This window comes from Phalacrocorax aristotelis, chromosome 1 (genome assembly GCF_949628215.1).
Source record: "Phalacrocorax aristotelis chromosome 1, bGulAri2.1, whole genome shotgun sequence".
NCBI lineage: Eukaryota > Metazoa > Chordata > Aves > Suliformes > Phalacrocoracidae > Phalacrocorax > Phalacrocorax aristotelis.
The window spans coordinates 218449462-218470644 of NC_134276.1; the positions used below are offsets into that span (position 1 = coordinate 218449462).

The 21183-nt window shown below is 65.7% G+C and overlaps 2 protein-coding genes across 8 annotated transcripts in view; one reads left to right on the plus strand and one right to left on the minus strand.

The window, feature by feature from the left end:
- SBF1 (SET binding factor 1) overlaps positions 1 to 7656 on the minus strand; it is a 90173-nt gene extending 82517 nt beyond the window's left edge. For all 7 annotated transcript variants that reach the window (XM_075081801.1, XM_075081797.1, XM_075081800.1 and 4 more), the window contains exon 1: positions 7473 to 7656. In XM_075081801.1, coding sequence (XP_074937902.1) covers positions 7473 to 7527 — 55 coding nt within the window. In that variant the 5' untranslated portion in view covers positions 7528 to 7656. The remainder of the gene's footprint in view (positions 1 to 7472) is intronic.
- An 8545-nt stretch (positions 7657 to 16201) lies between these two features.
- ADM2 (adrenomedullin 2) lies at positions 16202 to 20917 on the plus strand. Its single transcript, XM_075081811.1, has 3 exons — positions 16202 to 16291; positions 16408 to 16533; positions 20344 to 20917. The coding sequence occupies exons 2-3, from the start codon at positions 16427 to 16429 to the stop codon at positions 20819 to 20821; spliced, it is 585 nt and encodes a 194-aa protein (XP_074937912.1). The 5' UTR covers positions 16202 to 16291; positions 16408 to 16426; the 3' UTR covers positions 20822 to 20917.
- Positions 20918 to 21183: the final 266 nt, after the last annotated feature.

Here is a 21183-nt window from a genome sequence, read left to right on the forward strand (position 1 = left end):
GGGCCAAGTCTTTTTTGTTTGTGTTTTTAGCATGCACAAAACCGCAGCTGTTTTTCAAGCCTAGCATCCCGGCACTAGAAATGGGAAAATGAAACTTGCTGCAAACAAAGTCTTCAGATTCCTGCTCAAACTGAGATAAAGGCGAGCTCAAGCAAGAGAAATGAAAAAGAAATTTGCAAAATTCTCACTGGCAGTAAACAAAATATTACTAACAGTTAAGAATCTGCTTGCAACATACGTTTTAAAAGACTGATGCTTCCTCCTCGTGTTCACCCACTGTCCCAAAGCCGTGACACAGGTGTTGCACGGCCGCGCAAACAGCAGCTGCCCTCCCAGCGACGGTCACAGCAACAGGAGCTTCTGGCAGGGAAATCCAGCAGGCCATGCAACAGTCTCCTCACAAAAGGGGAGAAAAGGCTAGATCAGAGCATTAAAACCTTCGTGCTCATTGATCCTGCACGGGTATTGCTCCAGGGCCAAAATGACTCATCCCACAACTGACATAATACATTTATTCCCCCATGAAAGAGGAGGATCACCCAAGGCGGGGTAGAGAGAATTTTCCATCTAGTCTGAAGCGACATCACAGGTTTACATCTTGCGAAGGCGAGCCCGTGGAAAGCTTTACACCGAGGTGCTTCTTGTGCCATATTTAGACCGTTTCAAGGCATCATCCCACTCAGTGACCTTTGGGAAACAGAGCTGCCAACTGCACGAGACAGCCGCAGGGTCTCCAGCCACCCCAGCACCCCCAGGAGAGGCTGCCACTGCGCGTCGACCAAACCAAGCTCCAACAGCCACAGGAAACAGCCACAGAAAGAGGTACGGGGTAGGGAGAAGTGGTGGCGGGGAGAGAAGAGAGACCTCGCCGCTCCTGTGCAGACCGCAGCGGTGGAGAACAGGCACCAAGCAAGGCCCGACACCAGCCAGCGCCCCACGGGTGCAGCTGCAGCTCGTGCACAGGCTGGTGACGAGCTCACTGGACCTTGCAAGCGCAAGGTTTCAGAAGCCACAAGATGATCACCCAGCAGTGCCCACGCGGGCACGAGTGTGCCCATGATGGCAGCAGAAGGCAGGCTGCAGCTCTGCTGCTAGGACGGTGGGAGCCTTCACACCTACGTGCTACCAGCACCGCGCTGCTGGCCTGACGAGCGGGATGGACATATGCAGCCATGAAGAAACAGCAGCAGAGTCCACCCGGCACAAACAGCGGCTTTCAGGGCCTGCTGCCTGACGAATCTTACAGCAACCGCAGCATTAATGTTTTCTGATCTACAGTAGTGCCTCAAGGAAACTGGAAGTGCTGAGACCTATCGAAGACAGGGCACTGCTGGACTAAACCCACAGCCCTCTCCATCAGACCTGGTGCTGGCTGAAGGAAGATCTAATCCCATGTCAGTGTTAGGCATCTGACTCCCTGGTTTCTGATCTGCAGCAGGCAGAGCTGCTCTTCCTGGGCAAAAGTTCAAAGAGAATGAGACAAGTATTAATAGAGCATCTGGGATCAGAGGAGCTGCAGTTCCCAGACCGACCGGTGTGGCTGGGATGCTGTGGCATGGGGGTTGGCGGCTGCCCGGACTAGGGTGACCCCCTTTGACAGGCATCCACGCCGATCACTGCAATATTCTCTCATTTCAAGCAGCCAGGTAACTGGACAGAACACAGGCAGCTTTGCACGTGGCAGGTACAGGGATTACATCCCCACTTTCTAAGGTCCCCTCTGCAAATATTTGTATACCAAACAGGGCTCACTGTTAGCAACCACTGGAGGCATTTCAACGTATGGGGTTTTTTTTGCTAGATGCATGCATTACAAGAACCCAGACTGAGTCAAACCGATGAGTCACTTGGCCAGGTCCATGCACGACACAGCAAAGCGTATTTTTACTGTCAGTTAGAAAAGCCTCCCACTAGCGAGGGCTGCATGGACATCTTGCAGCAGCAGACAGCCTGGCACTCTTAGGCTGAATATCAACTCAAAACACAGGTGGGACAGTAGCAGGACGAGCCGTGAGAGCTCTCATCTGCCCAGCGCGTTTACTTCAGCTTCCCCGGCTTTCAGCATTAGCTCCTCTCTCCAGGCTCCCGCTGCGCGGTGAAAGCCCGAGAGGCAGAGGAGCTGCGAGCACCTCGGAGGAGCACAGGACGCATCACGCCTGCATCCTCGTTCCTCCGACCATCTGCAACGGGGCCTGCGCTGCTAGAAACTGCGTCAAAGACTTCACGGAAAGAGACAGCACCAAGCACGGAGGCAGCTTCCTCTCAACCACCTCTCATCCACCCTCACCTCCCACAGAAGCTCTAAACCAAAACTAACATGCCCAAACCCCAGCCCCGAAGGCGTGAGCAGCAAGTCATCCCGAAGGGGCTAAACACAACAGCACAACACCCCGTTCTGCACAACTGCAACGAAATACGGAAAATGCTGCAACCGCCCCAGCTCAGTCGGGGCCTTAGAGCGGCCTCGCCGGCCTCCACACTAGCCCCTCACCCCTCATGGAAAACCAGCACCCCTCCCGGGCTGTCCGGGCCCTGGGAAGCAGCAGCACTCCAGTTTTTGGATCAGAAACACCAGGGTTGGGGAGGGCTGGAAAGCTGCAAATTCAGACACAGCTAGAAACAGCAGCAGACTGTCAATGGCTCATTCAGAAACGCATGTCTTCTAAATCCCCCTGGTTTTGTTTGTTTGTTGGTTGTCTAAATCCCCACAGGGAAGGGGCCATGCCTCACTCAGTGTGCCGTATAGAAAACTCTAAGATAAGGCCTTCATCCATGCTAAACATGCCTTGAAATTGAGCTGTTCTGGACTCTCAGGCCACAGGGGACACACAGAGAAAAACTTCTCAGATCCCGAGGCAAAAAGCAGCCAGACCCTGGTTTAGCAATGCAGTCATTTGTCTGCATCAACGATAAGAGCCAAGAGATTTAAAAACATCCATTTACAGAGAATAATGTGAGCAATCATGACACAATATGACAAACTCTCACATATGAAAGGACCCATTTCCCACTGCCGGGGCACATTTAGCTCCACACATTTACCCGGAGCCCCGGAAGCGTGCAGCCCCTCTCCTGACACAAGCGCAGGGGTGCCGGAGCTGGCTCAGTGCACAGCGGCCGTGCCTGCAGCCACAATTGACCAGGGCACACGGGCATCAGTGTCCAGCAGCCGCAGCTCCTGGTGAGACAGCTTGGCTCGCTGTAGCGTGTCAGCGCTCTGCTTCCCTGGAAGCAATCCCTGCAACCCAGCAGCTCAGCACACCAGCATGGCTTGCAAAACTGAGGGAAAAGCGGCTGGATGGCTGCCTGAGTGCCGGCCCAGCCGGCAGTCACACCGCCCAGCCAGAGGATCTCACGCCGGACCACAGAGACACCAGTTTCACAGCCAGACAGCATGTTTCTTGAAAGAGTTAACGGTCCTTTTCCTCATCCTTCCAGACGAGCAAAACACCAGCAGAGACGATGCATCGTGACTCTGCACCACCAGCCTGCGTGAGCTGGGGAGGACCGGGCCCCTTCAGGAAGGTAACGCTCTGCACCGGCAGCAGACACCGACTGTAAAGGCCAGCAAACGCTGCAGACACGCCAGCCTCCACCATCGCAGCACCCAGCGAGCCCCACGCCTGCTCTGCCAAACCCCGCTTGCTGCCCCGCTCCAGACCTCGAGCCGGCCTCTCTCACTTTCGGTTTTGTTCCCAAAAAGTGCGCTGCGCCATGTTAACACCTTACGAGGCCAGGCTGAGAGAGTTGGGTTTGTTCATCCTGGAGAAGGGAAGGCTGCAGGCAGACCTTTCTGCAGCCTTTCAGTACTTCAAGGGGAACTATAAGAAAGATGGGGACAGACTTTTTAGCAGGGCCTCTCGCTACAGGACGAGGGGGAACGGTGTTAAACTAAAAGAGGGGAGATTTAGACTAGATGTAAGGAAAAAATTCTTTGCTGTGAGGGTGGTGAGACACTGGCACAGGTTTCCCAGAGGGGTGGGAGATGCCCCATCTCTGGAAACATCCAAGGCCAGGCTGGATGGGGCTCTGAGCAACCTGATCTAGTTGAAGATGTCCCTGCTCACGGCAGGGGGTTGGACTAGATGACCTTTAAAGGTCCCTTTCCACCCAAACCATTCTGTGATTCTAATTCTGGAGACAATGCAGAGCTACCTCAGGTCCCACCACCCTAGCAGACCTTGCGCCTTCACCACCTCCAGCTGCCAGCCCATTCCTGCCCGACCGTTAACCCTACTGGCACACAAACTCCTCAGCAGCACCTTGCTGCATGCACGCGTCCAGCTGCAGGCAGAGCAGAGCCCCCTCCCTGCCCGCACGAAGGGTCCCATCCAGCCCCCCAAGGCTGCTGTGCGGGGTCCCCTGGTTTCCTTACAGCTGGCAGGGAGGTGCCGGCACGGCACAGCCGTGGCAGAGCAGCCTGCCACCCAGGCTACAGCTCCACCGAGACTAACCCAACCTGTAAAGCAATTAGTCACTCGCAGATGAGAGCGGCGTGCCCTTCCTCCAGACATTATCTAAGCTCCCTGAAGGGAGGGGGACTGTGCAAACAGGACAGTACACAGGGAATAAGCGTTGCCATATTGATCCCAAAAAATCAAATAACTGGCATCAGTCAATCTTTACACCCTTAGCGGACAGATCCTCAGGCAGCTCGCGAGGGCTTGGCACACCACTCAGACATGTGCCTTGCTTCAAACCCCCCCATCTCACAGCTCAGGACAGCACTCGGGCACCTGCAAACCAGGATGCGAAAGGGCAGCTTTAGCTGCCGCTGGCCACAACAGACATTTACAGGCAACTGGTCAGCCCTGGCTCCTGGGTACCTCATCCCATGGAAGCAGTGGAAGCTCCCCACGGTGTTCCAGACACGCCTCCTCTCCACCCCGCAGCTTTGCTGTGCTCAAGGAAGACTACCCCGACACAGGTGCCCAATTCTCTGCTGTGACAGCAGCAAAAAGCCCACCCGAGTTGTACAAATCAGAGCGGATCACAGCCACTTCTTACCACAGAGAAACACCCTGGGCTGTGGAGTGACCCTCACAGGCCCCGAGGCAGCACTGAGGCCTCCATCCGCGGTCACGGGGAAGCGGCAGCCCTGCAGACCTCCAGCGGCTCTGCTGAGCCAAAACACAACTTAAGAAAGGCCTGCAACTTCCAGCTACATTGCTAATTAAAACAGGACTCTGGTCTAAAAGCACTCTGCTGGGAGCAGAGCTAGTAACACGGTAACTACGCCTTCTGGTTCGAGGGCCTGTCAAACCCAAGGCCGGCAGCTGAGGTCAGGTAGCTTCAGGCCAGACACTGACACGGTTTCACCGGCACAGCCACCACCGGACAAGTGCCGCAGCTGGTGGCAGCTTTTTGTACTACCAAAACCTGCCAAAGGTCTCCAAGTCAAGGTGGGATGCTTTCCCAAGCTCTGTACTCGCTTGTGTTTGGACTAGTTCAGCTCGGTTCCGTGGCCTGTATGCTATAGATGAGATTTAAAGTAAAAAAAGTGAACGTTTAAGTGAGAGGAATACAATTCATTAATCACAAGCTCCTTCCTTTCTAATGCCCCGCTGCAATTAATCACTGCACCTCAGAGCATCGTCCATCTTCCCCCGACAAGCCTCAGATGACAGCAGGAAGATGCGTGGCATGCATCATTCTCTTCTGAAACTCAGGTTTTCACATCTCAAGACAAGGAACGCGAGACTAAAGCGCTCACCTGCTCCACAAGCCCTGCCGTACCCGACCAGTCGCTAACCGCTACAAACCACAACCAGTTCTGTGCAAATATCAGCCACAGCTCCACGAGGGAGGCTGAGATGAGCAAGGAGGTGCAGAAGGAAATGCTCAGAGGCCCCAGAGGCAGCACTCAGAAGCAAGGTGAAGATGGTACAACTGCAAAGCATCGCCCCAGCCCTCCATTTGTTCCCAAGTGGTGCTGCCCTGGGCAGCCCACCTCCCACAGCTCTCCCAGGCAGAGCCCGACCCGAGGGCACTGAGGGGAGAGAGCAAATCCCTCCCGCTCCGATGCCACAGGATGCTGGGACACCGGGGGAAGATGCCCACAATAATCACAACAACGAAACGCCCCGTACGTGATCAGACACTACTCAGAAAACACTGAAATTCTTATCCAGGCTGCCTGCTCTCTGGCCCAAATGCCTTCCCGAAGCCAGACCTTTAGCGCAGCTGCACACCACGCTGCCCAGAGCCCCCACCTTCTGCAGGGGAGACCCCGGCTCGCTCTGGAACAGGACAGACAGCAGGCCAGTGGCGCGTGCGGCCCGCACCGAGCGATGCAAACGCTCGCATCCACGCTGCCGTGCAGCTGCTCTGAACGTTAACCAAGCGCTCAGCCTCAGCAGCTTCCCGTGACAACGAAAGCCGCGGTTTAACAGGCACCGTGTGGAAGAGGATTCCCTCTCGTCAGCTCTGCGTGCACACTCAAAACAATTCCAGCCAACAGCCTCTTCTTTCCATGGGTATGCAATTTGGGGAATAGATGCTCTCAGTGCACGTTCTGCAAGAAAGTCCTTATTTTAGGTGAACTTCAGCTCATTTATAACGCCAACAAAGCTCATTTTCACCGCGACCAGTTGAGTGCGAGAGGGCAGAAGAAAGCATCACAGAAAGAGCCCCAGACACACAAACTCCCAGGACCGAGACGACCGACCCCAGCGCCTCACCATGAGCACAGGCGCAGGCCCAGGACAGATGGGCGAGGTCTTTAAGTAGACCCGTGGGTCGGGGGCCCCCGAGGCAGCAGTGATAGAGAAAAGCCAGCCAGGCCCCAGCCAGGGCACGATGGCCCGTCCGAGGGGGTTCTGGCCTGCTGGGGGGGGGGAGCTGGGCTCGGAGCAGCGCCACGCCACATCCCAGCGAGTGGAGGGAAGACAGCCCCCGCCCCAAACCAAGGCCAGCTGCCGCATCCGGAGGGGTGACGGCTCGGTGATGGTGGGGGGGGCACCCCTAAATTGACAGAAACCGTAATTAAGCAGAACCACACACGGACGTTTGTGGCTGCTGGTGAAGGGGCAAAGGCGGGTCAGGCCCGGGGACGGGGCGGCTGGAGCTGCCCACACACACACACGTACCGGTGCTGCCCCCCAGCCTTGCTGCCGGCGGTGAGGGAGCGGTCCGGGAGGTGCCCTCCCGGTGCTGCCCGGCCCTGCTCGCCGCCCCGCACCCCGGGCCGCCCCACGGAGCGGGCGGACACCCCGCCGGGCCCGCACGGTTGAAGGGCCCCGGCCGCTCCACCCCGGTACCGACCACGGGCCCGCCCGCGGGCCCAGCCAGGCGCTCGCCACGTCGCACGGGCGCGGCCGGTCCCCGCACGCCCGTCCCCGCAGCCCGCTGTGTACCCCCGTGTCCCCCCTGCCGCGTCCCCCCGCCGTGCCCGCCCACCACGCCCCTCCCCCGCAGCGGCTGACAGCCGTGGCGCCCCCGCCGGCCCCGCGCCGCCCCGCGCCGCCACTCACCGCGCTTGCCGGGGTCGTAGCCCACGAGGACGAAGTAGTCGGCCAGGCGGGCCATGGCGGGGCGGCGGCCGCCGGCCGCCCTCACAGCCGCCCCCCCGCCGCCGCCGCCGCCGCCGTTGTCGCCGCGCTGCCCGCTCGCCCGCGCTCCCCGCGCCCCGCCGCCATCTTGGCCCCCGCGCGCGGCCCGGCCCGGCCCGACCGCACTGCGCCTGCGCCGCCGCCGCGGCGGGGGGCGGGGAGACGCTCCCCATTGGGCGCGGCGGGAGGGGAGGGGCGGGGCCCGGCGGTGAGGGGGCGGGGCGACGAGGGGGCGGGGCCGCGGCTCGGGGTTCCCCGGGGGGCGGGGGGGGGCGCGTGTGTACGGGGGGATGCCGGGTGTGCGGGGGGATCCCGGGTGTGCGGGGGGATGCCGGGTGGGTGGGGACCCCGGGGTCACGGATGTGCGGGGAGCCCCGGTGTGCGGGGGCATGGGTGTGCGGGGAGTCCCAGCGTGCACAGCCAGGCGTGCGTGGGGACCTGCGGGGACCCACGGTGTGCGCAAACACGCGTGTCCGGGGACCCTCTGGATGTGCACGACCCCCCCACGTGTGCACAGCCACGCGTGTCCGGGGACCCCTGGCGGCACGCTCACGGGTGTGCGGGGACCCCTGGTGTGCACGGCACCCCCGCGCATGCACAGCCACGCATGTCCGGGGAACCGCCGGGTGTGCAAGGCCCACCCCGACGCACAGCTCACTCCCTAGTGTGCAAGGCCTCTCCCCAGTGTGAACGCTCCGCCCCGAAGTGTGCATGGCCCCCCCACTGTGCACCGCCCCCCGGTGTGCACGGACACACACCCCCCGTGTGTACCACCCCCACGGACACCCTCCCTCCCGGTGTGTACGACTCCCAGGTGTGCACAGCCCCCCCGGCGTGTGTGCGTACCCCCACGCAGTGTGCCCAGCCCCTGTGCACACACGGCAGTGTGTAACCCCCCCCATGCGTCTGCACCCCCATTTTGCACAGTCCCTCGGGGAGCAGTACAACCCCCAGGGCGCCCAGGGCTGTACAGCTCCCCCGCGTGTGCACGATCCCCCCACGATGCACAGCCCCCACCAGTGCGGGTCCCTCCTGGGGCACTGAGTCCGTCCTGGCTGTCCCTGGCCCCGGCAGCTCCCACGGCCCCGATGCCCACGCCCTTGTGCCCCGGCACAAGCACAGCTGCAGGGGCAGGGCCAGGGGGATGCAGCGTGCCGGGGGTGCCAGCGGCAGCATGCCCTGGCACAGCCCCATGGTGCCACCGGCCCAAGAGCCAAAGTGCCGGCCGCAGCAGCAGCCCCTACTTGCAGCGTGGCCATCCCGTCCCGTCCCGTCTCATCCTGCAGCCGCCGCCGCGCCAGGAGCATCCCTGTGCCGGGGCGCATGGCCGGGGGTCCCGGGGCAAGGCCCACTGCATGGCTGCCTGTGGCCGTGAGCCTCCCGCGGTGAGTGGGGTTGGCGGGTGCACGCCGCAGCGTGGCCGCTGCCGGAGCGGGGAATGATTCATTGGAGAAAATCCCCGTTCCCACTCCCACGCAGAAGCGGGACGTGGGGCGCGTGCGGGATGGGGGGGCAGCTCGGCATCGCCTGGCCTCGGCCCCTGAGCCAGGCACACGCTGCCCCGCTGCCCGCTGGGTGCTGGCAAGGGAAGGCAGGAGCGGGTCAGCCCTGCCTGCAGGCAGCTGCCAGCCCAGCAGAGTCCAGCTCTGCCAAATCCGGCAGGTGGCAGCAGCCTCAGGAGCTCCGCAGGCCCCCCGGCCCCTCAGGGGTCTCCTCACCCCTTGGTCAGACCCCCGTGCACCCAGGGGAGCAGCAGCAGCAGGGTACTAGGAGTATCCGAGGGCAGAGGGGACAGGGCAAAGGCCCGCAAAACAGAGAGATGGGAGGTAGAACTGTGGATGTAGAAGAAATACCCTGCCAATCCCCCCGGGCAGGGGGATGCCAGGGCTGGGCCAGATCCTGCGGGTCCCCACGGGTGCAGGGGCTGGATCCCACGGGACCCCACAGGCAGGGGGTGCAGGGGCTGGGTGGGCTTCGGCAGATGGCCTCTCCCCCTCACCAGAGTCCCTGGTGTCCCCCCAGGCTGGAGGGGTGGCCGGGGTGCAGGCTTCAGCCGGCCCCAGCAGCCCACCGTGGAGCGGGGTCCCCTCCGCACCCCCACTCCCCGTTCGGCATGGGCATGATGCAATCCTGCACGGCCCTTGCACTTCCCACCGCCCCGGCGTCACCAGCCGCCGCGTGCCAGGGCACGTGCAGCTCTGTGCCGAGGGCACCCTCCTGGTCCCCACCTTCCCACCCCGGGCACCACCGCAGCGTCCCACCAGAGCCCCACCACCAGGACAGGCACCGCGCCAGCTGGGCCACCCCCAGTGCCACCACCGCTCCTACCGGGGCTTGTGCCACGCCAGTGACAGGCGCTGCCCTCCCCTAGGGCAAATTGGGATGCACCCTGGTTTACAATGGGGGTGTCTGTGTTTGCCGTCAAGCCGGCATTGCTCAGCCATCGGCCCCTTTCTGGGGCTTGCGCTGGGTCTGTCATGACTCTCCCAGCCCCAGGGGCTCCAACATCACTGTGCCGAGGGCTGCCTCCCCGATCCACAGGGCTGGCACCGGGGCGGCTGCGCCCACATCGCTGCATCCCTGTGTCCCAGGCATGGTGCTGCCATGGGCAAACCCTCCTGCTCCGCTGGCGGTGCCAGCCGTGCCGGGGCTGCGGGGCTGGTGGCACCCGCTGGTGCTGGAGCTGCAGCCAGATGCCGGCCCAGACCCAGCAAGGTCACCCCTGTGACAGATCAGGGGGAGACACAGGTCAGGTGATGCTCAGTGAGGCTGGGGCTCCGGGTGCGATCCTCTGGGACGGTGACGTGTGGCAGAGGGATGCACCGAGGCAGCCGCCTGGCCACCAGCAGGGTGGCACCCCGGGGACGGCCCTGGGGACAGGCAGTGGGGAGCTCCCGCGGAGGGTGACGGCAGGGACGTGGGACCAGAGCGGTGCCGCAGGGTAGGAACGGGGAAATGGGGCTGAGATGTGCACAGGGCGCGTCTTGCCCTGGGCCAGGGATTGGCGCGGGGCTGCCGGTGGCAATCGGCACCAGCAGGGATTGGTGCTGGCCGTGTGGGCCGTGGTCTTGCCCACCCACGGGGCTGCGGTGGCAGCAGGTGGAGCGGGAGCAGCGGCTGCACAGGACCCGCGGTGGCAGCAGCAGCAGCAGCGGACACAGGGAGCCCTGCGGCACAGGGCACGGGTGCAGGGTCAGCCACGGGGGCACGTGCGCAGGGGACCCAAGGCACATGCGGACCCCCGCCGCCGCTACATGCCTGGGACCCTCCCAGGGTTGGGCTGTGAGCTGCTTCCAGCACAGCTGTAAGTCACGGGTGTTCGGGACTTTATGTGCAGCCCCGGCTCCCTGCCTGCAGCACCCCCGGGGGCGGCTGTGGCCCTGGCTCCACAGGGCAGGAGCAGCCCACCCGCCCCAACACCCCAGTGCCTCAAGCCATGGCTTCGGGGCCGGATCCTGCGGTGAGGCACACCCAGCTGGGTGCTCGCTGTGGGACCACCTCAGTGGGGGTGACACCAGTCCCGGACCATCCCCACTGTGATGTGGGCCCCCAGCCCTGCTGCACCCATGGATGCCACATGGCCATGGGCTCCCTGTGGCCCCATAGCCCCTGCTGCTAGAGGGAAGGAGGTCCAGGAGGTGAACAGGGTGCTGGGGTCCCTGTCCCTGTGGCAGAGGGCAGAGGGTCCCCAGGCTGCACCCCTGCCTGAGCGTCTGGGTCCTAGAGCTGCCCCCCCAGCTCCCCCATGGGGAACAGCAAAGCCAGGAGCCGGTGCCAGGGGAGGGACAGATCCTGGCCACAGTCCTGTCCATCCCTGGCAATCTGCCACTCAGGGCAGCCTCAGCCAGAGGCTGTGCCCATGTCCCCGAGCCCACGTGCAGTGGGACCCCCCAGCGCCCAGCAAGCATCCCACCACTGCCTGCCCTGCACCCCTCAGCTGGCTCTCATCTCACCAACGGTGCTTTGTGCCCCTCTCCCCGCTTTCCCTGGGACTGGTCCCTTCTGCAAGAATGCTGGTTACACTGGGGACCCTGGGGACACTGGGGATGCTGGGGACACTCCCCATGTTTGCAGGGCCGAAGGACGTGTCTCTCCCCTCTCCCAGCTATTCCTGGCTGTTTCCCCTGGCACAGTGCTGAGCACCATCACAGCAGCTCTGGCACTGTTTTCCTGGCCGGGGTCATGGACCCAGAGCCCGTGGCTCTGTGGGAGCAGCATTTCCCCAGCACGTCCCTCGGCAATTACTAGCAGTGATTCAGTCTGACGGTGTTGCTCGTCCCCGGCACCCTGCGCTCCTGCCGCTCCCCGCACCCCCATGCCATCAGCAAACCCCCTTACCTTGCTTTCCATGACACTTCCCCAGCTTGGCGAGCAGCGGAGCAGGGATGCTCCATCACAGCCCGAGCTGACCCCCTTCTCCTAGGACGAGCCAGGGGGGCTCTGCCCTGTGCCCCCTTTTCAAACACCAGCACCCAAAACCTTCATCTGGGTTTAAAACCCCTCGGGAAGAGCCAAGTGAATGCGGGTTTGGACATCCCTGTGCCATGACTCTGCTGTTCCCAGCCCTGAGCGACCAGAGGAGCTTGGTCAGGGGGAGCAGGGGTGGCTGCCTGGGGAGGGAAACAGTGATGGGACACCCACTGTGCCCCCCTGCAACGGACCCTGGTGTGTCCCCACCCATGCCACACCGGGCAGGAAGCACTCTGGAAATGCTGCGGGGACACAGCAAACCCTGGGGACCTCAGCAAACCCCAGGGACCTTGGGGCCGGGTGTCCTCCCACACCCTCAGGGGGCTCAGCACCACCCCCAGCCCTGTTGCAGGAGGGATTACAGGGCCAGGGGTCCCGGCCATGCCTGCACTGCTGGCAGGCTCTGCCCGGCTGCTGCTTGGCCCCACAGCCCCCGGGCGGAGGGGGGATGCAGGCAGGGGGCCGGGAGGGCGCAGGCACCAGGAGCAGGCAGGGCAGCAGATGGAGTTGGGAGTGGGGATGAGATGCTGTGCATGACGACATGGGTGCTCAGGGGTGGTGGGCTCGGGGGGTGGAGCCTCTCAGGTGGCGGAGCACTCAACCCAGGGCACCTCCGTCTGAGCTGGGTGACGAGCCGTGAGCGGCCGGGTTTCAGTGGGGCATTTGCCGCCGTTCCCTCCCTGGCCCAGGCCGCTGGCAGGCTTCCATGTGGTTCCTCAAGAGAACTCTCCAAATTCCCAGCTTAGAGGGGGATTCCCCAGCAAGCCCTCCCCAGCACATCACACACCCCGCTGTGCCCTTGTGGCTCCCCTCCATTGCCCCACGTGTGGGGGTCAGCCGTCTTGCGGGGGGCTCTGCCGTGGGGAGGGTGTGAAGCCATGACGTGGGGTGCAGTGCAGCACCCAGGCAAGGGCCAGGAGGAGCCCTGGGTGCCCTGGCACAAGCACAGGTGATTCAGTGTGGCCACAGCAGGGTGCCGCCCGTTCCCGCACCCATCGCTCCCGGCCCGGCAGCTGCGGTAAATGCGTGTTTACCTTCCTGCTTGCCTGCGTCATGCGTGGCTGTGGCGCTGCCGGCCCGGGCAGGGGCCCTGTGGCTCTGGCCCCCTGCCCAGGGCAGCCCCCATCACTCCCACGCTCTGCTGACCCCCAAGCAATGCTGCCACCCTGGAGAACTGGGGAGCCCAGGGGATGTGGCCACAGGGGTCCCAGCAGGGCTCAGGGATGGGGCACCAGCCCCTCGGCATGCAGCCCTCACCCAGGGGACTGCTGCGCAGAGACAGTGCAGGGACCTTGCTCTGCCTCTTCCCCCCACCCCTCCTGGGACGCAGTGAGTGCTCATGGGCTGTCCCGCGGGTGCAGCCCACCTCGCTCTTTTCCACACACCTGCTCCCAAAAGTGCTTTTTGGTGAGTAGGAGATGTGAGCTGGGCCACAGCCAGTGCTCTCAGCTCCTGACCCCCCCCAGGCCTCAGCCAGGAGGCAATTAAGCTAATTGAAACTTAGCAATTGATTCCCATGGCTGGAAGCCAGGCTGCCTCGGAGCGGGAGAGGGGGAGAGGGCAAGTGCTGCCCGAGCCGGGGCAGTGGCAGCTCTGGCGTGGCTGAGCACGGGTGCTGGGTTACCCGAGGCAGCGATGAGCTCTGCCAGGATGGCTGCTGGCCAGATCCAGCTCATCTGGGCAGTGAAGCAGGACCTGGGGTCCTTCCTGGCACCCAGGAGCGTTGGTCCTCCAAGGAGGGCAGGGAGAAGGGTTCTGCCCTTGCTGAGGGAGCCCAGGGGCTCTGCTGTGCCTCTGCTGAGTGCTTGGGGCAGCAGGAGCGTCCGCGGCAGGTGCTGGTTGAGAGACCCGCTTCTCCTCCTGCTCCTGCTCCTGTGCTCCACAGCAGCGCCTGGAGTGGCAGAGCCGAGCTGTGCTGGGGGTCCCACCCGAGCCCCAGCCTCCTGCTCCACATGGGAAGGAGCGACCAGCCAGTGAGGGCCGCTCCCCCCCAGGAATCCACATTAAACAAACACTAATTAGCCAGAGCTCCCTCCTCTCGCCCAGGCTCACAGCGGTGCTGCTGACCCCAATGACTCTGGTTTGTCCCTGGGGTCCAGACAGGGACCTGCCTGGGGATCACCCCCAGCCTGGACCCCCAGCACGACATAGCACGGCACTGCCTGGGGTTTGCTTTGGAGTGCCGGCAACATGCCAGAGCCATGGCGGGGCTCAGCCCTGGAGACCACAGGGTGACATCCCACTGGGGCACGGCCCGTGGGGTGCTGCGGTGGAGGTGAGCTCTGGGCAGGGGTTCAGTGCATCAGTGGCCCGCGGCAGCGTGTGCCATGCCGGGGCTCTGCTGCCTTGTTTTCGTGCCGGGTTTCTCTCTCTCTTTGGGATAATCCAGCAACAAACAAGCGGAAGAGCCCAGCACGCCGCAAAAATTCCCCCCGGGAGGTGTGCGGAGAGCCAGGGGCCACGGCTCTGGGGGAAAGCTTTGCCACTTCGGGCCAGGGCTGTACCCGCAGCCCTGCTTGGGGGTCGTCTGTCCCTGCTGCCCCCCACCCCATCCCCACTGCCCCACAATCAGGTGCTGCCACAAATCCCCCTGCACTGGGACCGGGTGTTTGAAGCCTTTGTGTCCTGATAATGCGGAAGAATCCCAGCGATTCAGAGCACGCAGAGGCCCCCGGCCCCTCGGCGTGGGGAGGCTGCGGTGGGGGGAGCAGGATGGGGAGGGGGGACAGGCATCCCCACCCCGGACCCCGGACCCCGGCTCGGACACCCTGGGGTGCTGGGGGCTCCTCACCCCATCCCCGTCCCAGCAGCATGGGCACCATGGATACACAGACCCCCGTCCCACTGCGGGGGTGGGGGTGTTTCCCAGCGAGGAGCTCTGGTGGGGATCACTCCCCTGCTGAGCTCTGGCTGCCCGGCTCGAGGAGCAACACCCTGGGAGCACCCTGAGCCCCAGCGCCCGCCACCCCCCGTGCCCGCCGGGCACCGCTGGCAGCAGCTCCCCGCCGCCCCCGGTTTCGGCAAGCTGCTTCCCCGGCGGGGGAACGCCGGGACTGGTCTGACCTCTGCGGATTACATTCCTTAATTGTTTTAAAAGGCCCCATGTGATGTTTAAAAACATTAACCTAACTTAGCCCTGGGAGAAGGTGCGTGCAGGCGCACGTCCCCGGAGAGCAGCTCCAGCCCCACTCCCGATGCCGGCTGCAGCGCCGGGGGGGGTGCCAGGGTGCTGCCCCCCGAGGGCACAGCGTGGGGAAGAGGTGGGGCAGGAGGGGCTGCCCGAGCTGGGAGTGCTGGGCTGCACTGGGCTTCCACACACAGCCCTGTGAAGGGAAGGGAGGCAGGATGTGGCCCTGGCCCTCCAGCCTGGGTTTGCCCCCCAAGCGTGGGGAGCAGCAAGCGGAGAAGGGGGGCTCTGCCATCCCCCTCCCCGAGCTCCTCGGTGCAGCCGTGGGATGCAGGGCATGGGATGCGGGGTGTCAGGGTGCCCCTGGGGATGGGCCCCGCTCCCCGGGGTGCTGCACGGCGCTGGGCAGGAGGCACACGACGGGGCTTGGCAAGGCTGAGCGTGGTGCGACGTGGCGTGGCATGGCTGCCGGGGCCTGGCAGGGCCCAGCACCGCCCGGCCTGGACCTTGCTGCCGTGGCAGGACCCCGGACCCTGGGGTGCAGGTGCTGGGGTGGGGGGTACCCCAACCCCCCACATCAGCCCCAGCCCATTCCCCCAGATGGGTCCCCCAGCCCCATCCCATACCAGTCTCCCCCAGGATGTGTCCCTCAGCCCCATCCCATCCCGTCCCAGTCCCCCCCAGGGTGGGTCCCCCAGCCCCCCAGGATCGCTCCCCCAGCCCCATCCCGTCTCAGTCCCCCCCAGGATGGGTCCCTCAGCCCCCCCAGCTCCCCGAGGACTGCTCCCCCAGCCCCCGCCCATCCCAGTCCATCCCAGGATGGGTCACCCAGCCCCTTCCCATTCCAGCCTCCCAGCACCGTTCCCCCATCCCATCCCAGCCCCCCCAGGATGGGACCCTCATCCCCACCACACTCCATCGCGGCCCCGCTCCGGGCGGGCTCGGGGCGGTGCGGGGGGAGCAGGGCCGAGGGGGGCCGGTGCGGGGCCGCCCCCGCCCGTGGCTCCTCCCGCGGCAGCTCGGCTCCTCCTCGCCCGCCGCGCCGCGCCGAGCCCGGCGATATTTAACCTGGGCCGGGGCAGGGAGCGGCAGCGCCGAGCGGGGCACGGACCCGGACCGGAGCCAGCCCCGACCCCCGGCCCAGGTACGGCTGGGGTCCCCGGCGACCCCGTACCGCTCCCGGGCTGCGGGCCGGGCTGGGGCAGGGGGACACCGGGGGCGGCGGGGGGCTGGAGCCGAGCCCGTCTCTTCTCCCCGCAGCCGCTGCCCCGGCCCCACCATGAGAGCTCCGGCGCCGGTTGCGCTGGGTTGCATCAGCTTGGTGCTGTGTCTGCTGGAGCTGCCCGCCTGCCTGCCCCTGCCCGGCGGCCGTGCGCCCAAGCGCAGGTGAGCCCGCACCCCCGAACCCCCGCGGGACCCCGCACCCCTGCCTGCACCCCCGAACCCCCGCGGGACCCCGCACCCCTGCCTGCACCCTTGCATGCCCTGCGTGCCCCTGCCCGGCTGCCGCGTGCCCAAGCGCAGGTGACCCCACAGCCCTGCCCGCATCCCCGACTCTCCCCCTCCGGGACCCTGCACCCCTGCCTCTGCGCGCACCCCTGCCTGCACCCCCGGGACCCCGCACCCCTGCCTGCACCCCCGGGACCCCGCACCCCTGCCTGCTCCTGCCCAGCGGCCGCGCGTCCAAGCGCAGGTGACCCCGCACCCCCGACCCTCCCCCTCGGGATCCCGCACCCCTGATTCCCCCCGGGACTCCGCACGCACGCCCGCACCCCCGACCCTGCCCCGGCACCCCGCACCCCTTCCCGCCCCTGCCCAGCGGCTGTGCGCCCAAGCGCAGCTGAGCCCGCACCCCTGACCCCCCACTCCAACCCCGGGGCCCCGCAAACCTGCCCGCCCCTGCCTGGCGGCTGTGCGCCCAAGCGCAGGTGAGCGCGTACCCCTCACCCCCCACCCTGGGGCCCCGCACCCCTTCCCGCACCCTTGACACATGTCCTTCCCCCGCCGGCACTTCTGCCTGGACCCCTGCCTGCGCAGGCCGCCTCTCTGACCCCGCCCGGGACGCAGCCCCGCACGCCCGGGGGGCTCCGCGCCCCTGCCCCGGCCTCCACCGCTCTCCCCGTGTCCGTCTGTCCCGCCGGCCGCTCCCCCCGGCTCCCCTCAGGGCTCGGGCAGGGCCCAGCCTGGCAGCATGTCCGTCTGTGTGTCCGTCCTGCCGTCCCCGCACTGAAGCCCCTCGTGCTGGCAGCAGGGTACCCGGGGGGGTGGGGGGGCGATGTCCTGGAGGGTGTGGGCAGGCGAGTATACCTCTGGTGCCATCTCCCACCTGGACCCCAGCCGTGTCTTCGCTGCATGTCCCATGCCCGTCCCTGCATCTGGGACCTGGGGGACAAGGTGGTGGGAGCAGAGGTGAGGGGTCCCCGGCCCCCACGCTGCATCCCGTCCCGGTGGAAATGAGGGAACGGTGCTGGGAGGGGGCAGGATACGGACAGGGCTGCCGGGATGCGGTGTGCCAGGGATGGCGAGGTTGGGAGGGTGCGGGGGCCAGCACGGTACCCGTGTGTGTGCACAAGGCAGGTGGGGCACACAGGTGTGCAAGGGTGGGCCGAGGCTTTGGTACATGCCGGGATGGAGAACCCACGCTGTGCCCATCCCAAGGCGTGTGCGGCTGCATGTGTGTGCATGGTGAGGGGTGCCCGGGGGGCCAGGGCCTCCTGTCTGGACCCCCTTTGGCAGGAGGCATCTTGGGCTGGGACAGAGCCTCCCGCGTGTGCAGGTGTGCACGCGTGTGTGTATGCACGGCCTCTCTGGGTGTGCATGTTGCTGCTTGAGGAGCGGGTTTGGGCCGTGCCCAGCGCCGTGGGAAGCCTGCGTCTGGCTCCGGAGGGATCTGCGAGCGGCTAATGCCTGCCTGCCCGGTGCCGCAGGCAGCCCTCAGCGCAGCTACCGGGGGTGTGGGAAGGGGGGGGCCCTGCCCGGGCCGTGCGTGGGGCCACATCCCGCTGCGGGGATGGGTGGGGGGCCAGGGCGCCTCGACCACAGGCATGGGCTGGGCAGCTCCTGCCACGGCTGCAGGATGGCATGGCCGCAGCGTGTCCTGCCATGGGCCGGGGCACGGGGGTCCTCAGGATGGGGGCCCTGAGCTATGGGGGTCCCAGGGGGGAGCTCTGCTGCTGTGGGGGATGTCCCCAGGCTGGACCCCACCAAATGGGTGCCCAGGGCCCAGGTGTGGGTGCCCGCAGCAGGAGAGCATGCATTCCAGCTCTGTGCTGGTGCAAAGGCCATGGGAACAGGGTGGGCAGAAGCAGGGGGAAGCCAGAGGAGTGTAAGAGCCACTTGGGGGGACTGCGGAGGGGTGCTGGTGCAGCCGGCAGCAGCCCTCGGGTCGGTGGGTGCCCCATAGTGTGTCTAGCGAGGCTCTCAAAGCCCCGGGACCAGGCATGGAAGCCGGAGCAGCAGCAATCCTGCAGGATCCCATGCACAGCCGGACACACAGGGAGCTCAGCTGGGGCGGGTGCACGCCGTGCCGGGGCCAGCTGGGGCGAAGCCGGGGCAGAAGCCAAGCGTGGGGAGGGAGGGGAACTCCGCAGCTAGCAGCCATCCCGCAGGATGCCAGCATGGGGCTTGGGGGGGCCCGCAGTGCCGGCACCGCCTGGAAGAGAGCCGGCCAGGAAAGTCCCGCATGCCACGGCCCGGGCAGCACCGGGACGGAAAGGCTGAGGCTGCCGGTGTTTCCGGGCACCAGCCGCCTCCTGTAAACACGGGAAGGGGCAGCGGGTACTCGTCAGCCCCCCCCCCCAGCGCTTCCCATCTCTGCAGAGCCAGAGGAATTTGGCCTCTGTCCCCGCTCCCACGGCTCGTGGCCAAGTGGTGTCCGGCCTCAACCCGGCTGTGCCGCGATGAGCCCTCTGGCACCCAGCTTCCCTGCGGCCCTGGGCGCTGGGGGGCCGGGGGGCAGCGTCGGTGCAGTGCGAGGCCGGGGCTGCGTGTGCGCCGGACACCTGCACCTGGGTCATGCCGTGGGTGTGCATGCAAACCAGGCTGGGGATCAGTGCGTGTGGGCACTGTGGGCATACCTGTGCGTGTGCAGGGGCTATAGCATGTGTGTGCACTGGGACACGCATGTGCCTGTGTGTACAGGGGTTAGAGCATGTGTGCATGCATGTGCATGCTGCGACGTGTGCACAGGGGTCACGGTGTGTGTCTGTATGCATGCCGGGCCGTGGGTGTGCTGTGTTAGGGAGTGTGCATGCGTGTGTGCACGCTGGGACATGTGTGTGCCCATCTGCGGACAGGGGTTACCCTGTGTGCTCGCGGGTAGTGAAGGGGGTGTGCGTGTGGGCTGTGCGGGTTCAGGGGGACATGGGGGCTCTGGCCGGGGGGTGCTGTGGTGGGTGCCACGAGGGGTGCCACAGCACATGCCCATATGGGCAGCAGAGGGGCTCCTGGGCAGCGCTGCCCCAGCCACGTGCCACCCCCACCGCCACGTGTCACCCCTGCAGCCACCTGGGTGCCGCGGATTCCTTCCAGGCACTGACCTGGGGCGGCTGCGGGTGGCAGAGTCCCAGGGCCACCACGGTGGGTGCCTCCTGCTGTTGGGGGGTCACCAGCTCCTCCACAGTGGGAGGCCAACCTTGGCTGTGCTGGAGCTGGCAGCACTGGGGGGTCCCTGTTTGTGCACCCTGGGGGAATCCTTGCGGGGACACAGCAGGGTCAGTGCCCCTGGGAGCTTGGGGACCCCACGTGGCCCCAGTGGTGCCTGTGCTTGTGGGTTGGCAGCAGGCTCGGCGTGGGGCTGGCAGGGGTGCCTGGACAGGCTGCCAGCAGCGGTGACAGGGTGCCATGAGGCGGGCCACAGTATCCCCCCTGCCCAGGGAGTCCAGCAGGACTGGGGGGGGGGGTGCCAGGGGTGTCCCAGCCCCACTGGTCTGGGGTGGGAAGGGTCTGGGGCCGCACTGCAGCCTTGGCTGTGGCAGGCAGGTCCTACCAGCCCTGCCACCGTGGCACAACACAGGAGCACGGAGTACGTGTGTGGCTGCAGGTAGCAGCTCCCCTTCCCTGGCTGCTGCTGCTGCCTCCTCCTCCTCTGCCCTGGGCAGAGTGGCCAGGAGGTGCAGGCAGGGTGCTGTGGCTCTGCCTGCTGCTGCCCACTGAGTGTTGTCCCCTCCTCCTGACCCCGCTGCCGCTCTTTTGCAGGGACCCCCCAGACCGGAGACCCTCCCTGACCCCACTCCTCGGAGACCCCCCAGGACCGCAGGCCCCGGCTCTGCTGCAGCCCGCCAGTGGCCCACGGCACAGACCGCTCATCCCCCGGCACGGCTCCAAGTTCGTCCCGTGCCACGGCCCCCGGCTCGCCCCCCGGCACGGTGCCCGCATGGCCCCCCGGCACAGACTGCTCATCCCGCGGTGCCGCCCGAAGCTCATGCCCCGGCAGAGACCCCGGCATGGTGCTCGCCTGGCCCCCCGGCACGGTGCTCGCCTGGTCCCCCAGCACCCGCGGGGCCGCCGGCATGCGTCGGGGCGGCTGCAGCACATGCAGCTGCTGCGGGTGGGCTGCGTGCTGGGCACCTGCCAGGTGCAGAACCTGAGCCACCGCCTCTGGCAGCTGATGGGCCAGTCAGGCCGCCAGGACTCGTCCCCCATGAACCCCAACAGCCCCCACAGCTACGGGTGAGGGGGGGGCAGGGGGAGTCACTGCATTGGACCGCCTGGCCCTGCGCCCCCCACCCTGCCCCGCGGGACCCCCCCCACTAAAGCGCTTCCACAGTCAGACGTGGCTGGGCTCCCTCTGCACCTTTCTGGGGATGCTCGCTGCCCCCCCTGAGCAGAGCCTGGCTCCGGCCACAAGCCCCACCAGGGACACAGGGCCTGTGGGAACATCCCCACAGAGGGGCTCCCGCCCCATCCCGGAGCCCTGTGGAGTGAAGAGGACTGGGCAGCCGGTGGCCGGTAGTGGCCCGCCCAGCTGGGGCTGTTGACAGCGGGTCCAAGGGGCGGCGGGGGATCCTGCTGACTGCAGCAGCGTCGGCGCCTTGT